This window comes from Quercus suber, unplaced genomic scaffold (assembly GCF_002906115.3).
Source record: "Quercus suber isolate HL8 unplaced genomic scaffold, Cork oak 2.0 scaffold_407, whole genome shotgun sequence".
NCBI lineage: Eukaryota > Viridiplantae > Streptophyta > Magnoliopsida > Fagales > Fagaceae > Quercus > Quercus suber.
The window spans coordinates 619225-629018 of NW_027069858.1; the positions used below are offsets into that span (position 1 = coordinate 619225).

General features: G+C 34.9%; 1 protein-coding gene and 1 pseudogene across 1 annotated transcript; one reads left to right on the plus strand and one right to left on the minus strand.

The window, feature by feature from the left end:
- Positions 1 to 636: 636 nt before the first annotated feature.
- On the minus strand, positions 637 to 1368 carry LOC112015993 (uncharacterized). The gene has a single exon (XM_024048471.1). The coding sequence runs from the start codon at positions 1366 to 1368 to the stop codon at positions 637 to 639; it is 732 nt and encodes a 243-aa protein (XP_023904239.1).
- Positions 1369 to 5904: 4536 nt separating this feature from the next.
- LOC112015999 (jasmonate-induced oxygenase 2-like) lies at positions 5905 to 8199 on the plus strand (annotated as a pseudogene).
- The last annotated feature ends 1595 nt before the right edge of the window (positions 8200 to 9794 follow it).

Genomic DNA, 9794 nt, shown 5'->3' on the forward strand with positions numbered 1-9794 from the left:
CATAGAATCCTCTATAATCACATCAGTCCCCATGTCTGTTCTGTTTATTCTCTTCCAAGTGGCTTCTTTATTCTCTAGTATATTAATTCTATCAGGTAAAATTGATAGTGGTACACATGGTGCTGACTTTTTAAGTTGGGGCTGGTTTGCACATGCAGATTGAGTGACCAAGGGTGTGGACTCATGAATAGATAATGCCTCTAAAATATTCTCCTTACTCGTATTTGCTATAGCTAATGATTCCAAAAAATTTTCCTTACCTGTATTAGCTATTTTATTAGATGCTAGTTTTGCCTTGGGGTCAAACGTATTTAATTCCTTATCAATCTCCTCAATTGTCTTCTCAAATATCTCAGCTACTGATTTTGTGTCTCCTATACCTGCTGTTTGCAAATTCAAATTCCTAAGAGTCCCTTGATCCGAGGGATTTGACATTGAATGCTGCTCCTGAAAATCTGGTGGAGTATAATTTGGCATTAATGTCTCATTGGTTTCCTTTTCTGGTCTAATAATCTCCGGTGACAGCTTCCTTGTTCGCACCACCACCACTGGAGGCTTCTTTGACTGCACTGTCGCTGTTAGTGGTGATTCTTTGGCCTTCCTATTGTAAAATCCTGGCACCTTGATCGTATTCCTTCACGATGGTGTAAAGGGTGCTGCACATATCCAAGGACCATATTGTTGGGATTCTATTAGTAGATTTCCTTTGCTCTCAATCCATTGTTCATAGTCATAATCTCCATGTGTAAGACAGCCACACCAATAGCATATATTAGGTAGGCGTTTGTATTTGAAAGACACCCATAATTCCATACCATTCTTTAAAGTTATTACCCGACCACAACTTAGCGATTTTGAAATATCAATGGTGACCCTAGTCCTTTTAAATCCATCCCCCTCAATTCCTAAATCATCCCTTGTTTCATTCACTGTCCCAATAGAACTACAGATCCGTGCAGCCACCCTTTTGTTTCGAAACCGGATTGGTATGTCGTGTACTTGAACCCAAAAAGTAACCTTATTGAACTCCATGTCTGTCAAGTTTGTTTCCCTATCGTATCGCTGCAATACGACTAAGTGCTTGTTGAAGCTCCACAGCTCTATTGTCAAAATTTTTTCCATCTCGCTTTTATCATCAAAGGTAAAGAGAACTATATGGTCACCCTCTCTCTTTACATTAAATCCGTTTTTTGTTCGCCATAAGGGTGTGAAGGTTTTTACAATAGTTTCAATGTTTAGAGCACGCTTAGTCAAGAACTTTGTTGCAACTATAAGCTCTACCTCTGCCTGGTCCTCTGTCAGTTGAAGGTCTACACCTTCAGTTTTGGATAAAGTAAGACAACTCCATGATTTCGTGAGGTCCTCCATCATACAAGAAAGGAAGAAGAAAAGAAAAGAAAGAAACTATATCCCAGTAGCCCTAAAAAAACAAAAAAAACCCACAAAGCCTAGAGGTAAACTTGTTACCTTAAGGTACAAAAGTGCCTTCAAAGGAGGGACGGCTATTCTACAACCTAGGAGAAGATGAAGAACCAACTTTCGCTAGTGAGGAGAAACTTTATATGGAACACACTAGTTCTTCTTTTATATGAAACTTTTATATGAAACTTTTTGGAAGCCTCTTTTTATCTCATTATAAAATTTCCTTAAGGCTCCGCTTGGGAGTTCATAAGGGAATGGAATGGAATGGAATGAGATGATCATAAGAGAATGGAAAGGAATGGAATGTATTTAAGTAAGGGAAAGGAATGGAAAAGAATGGAATGGAATGGAATTAAGTAACCTTGATTGGATGTTTTAAAATAAAGGAATGGAAAGGAATGAAAATGAATGGAATGTAAGTAATCTTGTTTGGGAGCAACATGGAGGGAATGGAATGGAATCATTTTACGACAATATTACTATTAGACCCCTATTTTAAAATAAAGGGTTGAATATATAGGGGTATTTTAGGAGTTTTAGTAAAAAAATCATTAAATCTAATTCCATTCCCTCCCATTCCTCCCAATTTCGGGGGGAATGAAAATTTGAGGTTTTAAGGGAATAGAAAAGAATGGGTGTTCCCTCCTACTCATTCCATTCCCTCCCACTTAAACTCCCAAACAAGGTAATGGACTTTCCATTCCCTCCATTAAAACTCCCAAACAAGAGAAGGGAAGAATATTCTAAAATTATTCTTTTTATTCCTTTCCATTCCCTCCTCCCAAGCGGAGCCTAAGTTATGATACATGCTTTCAACAATTTTCATGCCCAGTTAAAAGATACAACACTATATACACATGCAAACAAGTACTAAGAGCACATGTCACATAACATATATTCAATCTAAGAATATAATTAAGAAATTATTTCATACACTGATCAGAATTTATATTATCAATACTTATAATGTCAATATAATCAGTGGATTTGATAAGAAAAGATCTTAATTGTGACAAACGGATATTAGAAATCATTCACTTGTCAAAATTTTAGTAACTTGGGCAACACATTATATTTCAAGAGGTACAATAAAATGAATCAATCAAATAAGATCAATTCCACAAACTCAAAAAATTTCTTAGAAAGCCTCGATTTAGCATATATCTCTCCTTTATAAAAAAAAAATGTTATATAACATTATACATTATCAACAACCAAAAACTTATCAAAATTCATTTTGACAACATTTTTTTAAAAAATAAATGAACTTCATCAAATAATATCATCACAAGTGATATTATGTTGTACTAAAATCATACGTTGTCAATAACTTGTTTAACCACACACGAGCTCAATGGCAGATAAAAAATTACTTGACCGAGGAATAGGCATCATAATCATTTTATGTCACCCCACATAAGGTTAGTTGGCAAATGACTTAGCATATCACAAGTGGCCAACAGTGTTCAACTAAATCAATCCATACCAACATTAGGAAGGCTGACTACAATAAAATAAGGTAGACAAATTTTCAAAACATTTAATAACTCACTCTCAAAAACTTCTTTCTTTCTTAAAATGTTTGATAAGCAATTCCAAGTAAACATTATAATCATTGTTTTACATTTCAAAAAAATCAAAACGGAACCCTCATCGTTGAAGTATAAACATATTATCACCACACTATAGTTTACTTAAGAGATCTCATAAGTTCACTTGTACTAGAAAAGAGAGAGGGCATATTTATAGTCTTCATAATAATCATAAATTACCATATAAAGATAAGAAGACATCTCTTTTACAAATCTTATCAAAAGACAAATACATCCAATCAACAAGTTACTACATCATTGTAGCAAGAATCATAGTACTAATAACAAAAGAAATAAAACCATAGCAGTACTGAGCATGCTTTTATAATTCAAGATATCCAAAAATGCTTGTAGACATCAAATTATAAGCCAATGATCAAACAATTCAAACATCTTAGAAGAGATGTATCTTACTTATCTACCTTAACTACCCAATCTTAATATCTTACTCTGAAGATTGATATTTAGAGTCTACAAAATCATAACCTTTACTCTGATACCATGTTTGTCACGTCTCAAATCCGATACCTAGATTTGTGACCATGACTGGGATGTTAATATCAAGCTTAAACTTGGTATTAACAAGAACCAACTAAACTTTTTACAAAAACTTCCCTCTTTCTTTTCATTATTGTTTCTTTACTTCTTGATATAACTTTTCACTTGATATTCAGAGCATCTACACTGTACTCAAAGAATAACATAATCCACCAGTCATTCAATATCCACACTTTCACATAATACATCTCTTAATACTTTAAGGTACACAACTTTCATTAGATCCTAAAATACACAATACTACAAAGCTAAACATCAAATTGCTAATTTGGGATCTATACATATAAAACTAAAACCAGCTCCTTCCAAAATTTGACTAAGGCTCCCTCTGCTCCAAAATAAAACCTGTTGATTGAAAGAGTGGAAGGGGATCCATCCTCAAAAATCTGTCCTCGAGCCGGTCCGAGGAGCTTGTTAGTCGTCCTTCTTCAGTGGGGATCCATCCCCCCCCCCCCCCCCATCTCAATGTGTTTCTCCCCCTTTATATAATCCTCCTCCAACGATCCTTTTCCTCCACTTGTTGATCATCCATGCCTTCCCCTGACAACCCATCCCATCAGCCACTTTACCAGACCTCTTGTGAGTCGCAGTAACCGAGGAGGTGCTGCCCAGGGGTCACTTCCTCATTAATGCGGCGAGAATATTGGCTGTGCGCATTTAATGTGGAGGTGACAGCTTATCATGGACTTGCTCCTCCACCATGCTTCCTCGACGGGCACTTGTACTTGTTCCTTCTCTCTAGATGCCCTGGAAGGCTGCTTTAAGTGGCCTGTTACTTCCTAATTCCATGGTATTGGTTGGCCGAGGACAGGGTCGTCCTCGGCAAGGTTCCTGGACAATTTGGACTTTCGCGCTTCATCCTCGGGCGTTTTCTCCTCCTCGGCATGGGCCTTAGGCTTGACATGAAATGGGCCGGGGATACCAAATTCTCTGGCCCCACATATATATATATATATATATTTTTTTTTTTTTTACTTAAGAATATGGTTATATTTAACTTGGGGTCCTAGGAAAAATTCCTGGCTTTGCCATAGTTTTTATCCACTACTTAATGGTAAGGACTATTTTAACATAATACCAAAATATTAGATACTAAATTAACACATTTTAAATATTAGAGACCAAATTGACATTCAACGTAAAGATTAAGAATCAAACTTATAATTTACCTAAAAAATTATAAATGTTAGGTGTATAGAATATATACTCACTAGACCGTCAAAGTTAATAACATGTCAATGTTTATATCAAAGCGCTTATACAAAAAAAGGAAATCACGTGAGGTCTTTCATCACACTAAAACATTCCTACTCTTCAACTTATATATTTAAGAAACAAACTATCAAAGGATATGGTAAAACCTTTTTTTTATATATAATTTGATAGTTATAATGGGGAAAGAGCGGATTTAAACTTGAATCTCTTGAACTCATTAATAAATATTAATTAGTTGACTACAAGGCTCTCAGCAAGATATGAAAAAAATTAGAGCTTCAAGTTTTTGAGATTAAATTGAGGTTATTTACCAAAAAAAGAGATTAAATTGAAGTTTGATCAAAGGTTGAACATTAATAGTGTAAATATTAATTTTTATTTAAGCCATATGATAATAAATTATAAAAATTAGTAACATTCATAAAATTATATCTTTTTTTATACAATATCTATTATAATTGCATTTAAACGCTTTCACAACAAATTTTAAAGGACAGACTGTTATAAATTGTTATTGGTAGAGCAAAAAAGTAATTTCAGTTGTATGTTCAAATTAGAACTAATAAGAGCTAACAATTTATAATTTGTTGTAGAATTATTATAAAAATATTGTAAACTTAACACGACTTTAGCAATAGCCGCCTAAGTTGCAAAGCCGCTCGGACCACAACAACAATAAAGGATAACTTTGGTAACCAATTATTATTGCCAAAAGGGAAAATATCCTAGGGATAGAACAGATCAACTTAGCCATGCCAAATGCCTTGTAGCTGAATTGACACCTCCCTATACACAAAGTGCTTAGGGGTTTAGGGGGGAAAGAGTTCGAGCTGTGGGGTTACCACCATGTTGTAATTATCTCTCAAAAAAAAAAAAAAAAAACTCAGCCATGCAAGTGCAAACATCACAACATCAGAAAAACAGTAAGCATATAAAATCAGATACCTTAGTTCTAATCTCTTCATACAAAACCAAAAACTCGTCCAAGTTCAATGCACAAAAAACTCAATCTCACACTATAAAAGTTAAAAAAAACCTACCCTTCACCACCACACCAATTCTTACAAAACAGTGAAACACGCAGAAATTAAACCAATCACTTTGAGCACTAAAAAAATCATCCACCAATTACGATGGGAGAGGTTGATCCAGCTTTCATCCAAGAACCTGAACACAGGCCAAGAATCTCCTACATAGAAGGCAAAGGTGTCCCACTAATCGATCTGGCTCCAATACTCTCCTCCAACAATGTTTTTGCCATTGAATTTGAAGGCCTTGTTAAAGAGGTAGGCAATGCATGCAAGGACTGGGGGTTCTTCCAGGTGATCAATCATGGGGTGCCTTTGGAGAAGCGCCAGAGGATTGATGGTGCCTCGAGAAAATTCTTTGCGCAGAGTTTGGAGGAGAGAAGAGGAAGGTGAGGAGGAATGAGAAGGAGGTGACTAGTTACTTTGACACAGAACATACCAAGAATGTTAGGGACTGAAAAGAAGTGTTTGATTTTACTATAGAGGAACCCACTATAGTCCCCGCCTCGCATGAGCTTGATGACAAGGAAGTCACTGAATGGTATAATCAGTGGCCTGAGTACCCTCCTGAATTAAGGTAAGGTTTTTAACTATAATTAATATATGGAAATCATTATTATAGGACTATATATTGTGTCCTAATTCCTAAGGTTAACATGTTAGTAACATATGAATGTGTCTTCATAACTGTTATTTGGGAGGACCCTCTGTAATTGAATTAGCTAGAATTGAGATTAATATTCTATCAAGAATTATGATCTAGTTTAAAGCCCAATTCAAGGGGTTTAATCTATGTGATCTGATCGGTTTCTTTGACCACCATCCAGGGAGACATGCCAAGAGTATGGTCAAGAGATGGTAAAACTAGCTTACAAGTTATTGGAACTTATTGCTCTATCCCTAGACTAGCCAGCAGATAGGTTCCATGGCTTCTTCAAAGATCAGACCAGCTTCATGCGAGTAAATCACTATCCACCTTACCCTACTCCTGAGCTAGCGCTTGGTGTTGGTCGGCACAAGGATGCTAGTGCCTTAACCATCCTTTGATGTCGCGGAAGCCTGAAGAGAAGCACACACGATGCTCTCTTGATGAAACAGAAACTAAACTGTTAGTTTCTGGTAGTAAACCTCGAATCCATGAGTGGTTTCCCTGAATCCACAAGGAGATAAAACTGGAATCCACCAGAAGAGAAAATTGACAAAATGTTTGTGTTTATTGATAATAGTCCCCTTTGCCTCTGACGGCTACAAAACATATAAATACTGAGCAAAAACGTTTTAAACCCTAATTCGCACTAATTAAGCGATTAGGTGACAAAATTACTAAATTTTACCAAAAATGGAAAAATTGAGTTAAACGCAGAATCATAAACTACTGACCTTAAGGGTCGTCCCAAAACAAACAGGACCTTATTCTGACTTTTAAACTAAAAGTTATTAAGGAAAAACAAATATTACTATAAATAGCAAAAACATTGTTTTCGGGGCCTTAACGAAAGAATTTGCCTAAAATTTGGCGACATTCATGTTATGAATCTGGATCAAAACGCTGTTTCCCTTCAACCTGCCAAATTTCATGCAATTCTGACACTGTTACCCCTGATGGCCCCTACTGGCACCCTCCTTTAATCTTGCGTTGTGACTTCTTGTGCCCTTGCTGCTCCAAGAAGGCATGTGCTGTCTGTTCTACATCATCCTTGCTCAAGATGATGTTGGAGGATTGGAAGTGAAGAGGAAAACAGATGGCGAGTGGGTTCAGATCAAACCCACCCCAAATGCTTATATCATCAATGTTGGTGACATTATTCAGGTAACATTTCCAAATCTTTAACTTTGCTAAGTACAAATCATTCATATTTTTGTTAATAGCCAAACTTGCTTTCAAGTACCAATTACTAGAGGTAAAACTGACTGAGAAACCCAAGAAAGAAGTAATGACCAAAGTCCATATATACTTTGAAAATCTGGAAGTCCAAGTCTATAACATTTTTTCTTCTCAGAAAAAAAAAAAAAAAAAAAAAAAAGTCTATAACATTTTCATGGCTAAAATTAATACTATTCCTATTTTAAAATTGGTATGTACTTGGAGGCTTTTGTAGTTGGCCAATTTCACTCAGAATGGAAATCTTTTTTAGGTTTGGAGTAATGACAGGTATGAGAGTGTGGAGCACAGGGTGATGGTGAACTCAGAGAGGGAAAGGTTCTCCCTTCCATTTATCTTCAACCCAGCACACTACACCATGGTCAAGCCCTTAGAGGAGCTGACAAATGAGCAAAACCCTGCATACAATTGGGGCAAGTTTATAACCACCAGAAAGCGCAGTAATTTCCAAAAACTTAATGTTGAAAATATCCAAATTTATCATTTCAAGATATCATATTAAGCTTGTGAATTTCTATTATCTATAGGCAAGAAATAACATTAAGCTTGTTGTTAGTACCATGATCAACATAGAGACTTTGGAAGCATGATGTGTTTCAATGTCTTAGAGATGAGCAGTACGTACTATAAATATCAATAATACAGAATGATAATTACTTAAGACATTTTCTTTTATAAGAGCATTAGCATTAGGTGTTAAAAAAAAAAAGTCATTTTGACACATCAAAAGGCTACTTTTTCTATTTTAATACTTTACTTTACAATTGTGAGAGACCGGAAAGCTTGGGTGCTCTTAGAAAAGGGTGTAGACATCGGCACCCTCCATTTTCAGGATCATATAGAGTTGCCACTTATTTTATAAGTAAAATAAGAAAACTATACAAATTACAACATATGCTGAAGAATAATCTTCTCATTAATTGGAAACAATTACATCTTGATGGAAAGAACTTTACATGGCTTTGTTTCCTAGTTACAATCTAGTAACAAAAAAAATACAAGGCTTTGTTTCCTAATTACATTTATGGGTGCCTTTTTAGCTTCTGTCCAAGCAAGTGGTGCACTTGTACTTGGTTTTGGCTTTTTGTGATGATCCCACAATGAGGATTTGAGAAAAATATTCAGATCTGATTTTTAATGTTAGAAAACAATGAGTTTTTGAGAAAAATATTCAGATATGAATTTTTAGTGTTAGAAAACAATGAGTTTTTGGGAAAAATATTCAGATCTGAATTTTTAGTTACATGAAGCAACATATATAGGATTCAATCATATGCAGGGACGGAACCAGGATTTGAACCTAGGAGGGGCAAAAGCATGAACCAAAAAAATTTCAAGTGACATGGTTTATTAATAAAAAAAAATCATGATAGACAAAACAATTGCACTTTATTATCATAAATATTTAAATCAAGAAGGAAATAATATGAACCAAAAAAGTTTAAAGTTACAATATGATATTCAAACCTTTTTGAAGAAGAATAAAAAAAGAAGACAACTTCAGATCTCCAAATTTTGGATAATTGGAATTAATATGTTGATTTTATCACATTGACCAACTCACCAATATGATAAACTCATACTTTTGGATGCAACTAAAAATCACACTAATGAAGTTTTCAAAACTTTGTTTGAGGATTTTAAAAAATTGGGATATTAATATTAAGAGTTGGCAATGCTACATCATCAATATTGGCTTCTAAAAGAATTTGCATTTTATCTTTTGAAAAAAATTTTTAATATTGTAATTGACTTTCCCATAATTTATAAATCAATTAAAAAGTTATATAAATTATTGTCACCCCCGTAAGGGAATTTTTTTTTCTACGAGATTTTTTTGGTTATGAGTTATTGAATTATGATATTGGTGATTTGTAGATTTTTTGTTGTGTTGTATTGGAATATGGAGGGGCCATGGGTCCAAAGAAATGGTTAAGTGATTAGTTTCTTTTGGGCTATTTGAATCAATCCAAAAATTTGAGTGGGGCCAACTATAAACTCTAAAATATGGGCATGCAAATAAAATAACTAATTTGAAGAGTGGGAAATAAAATAGCTAATTTAAAGCAGAGAGGGGGGGGGGGGGGGGGGAGCAGG

Coding starts and splice junctions, on each gene's coding strand:
- LOC112015993 (XM_024048471.1), bottom strand. CDS start 1,368: ATGGAGGACCTCACGAAATCATGGAGTTGTCTTACTTTATCCAAAACT.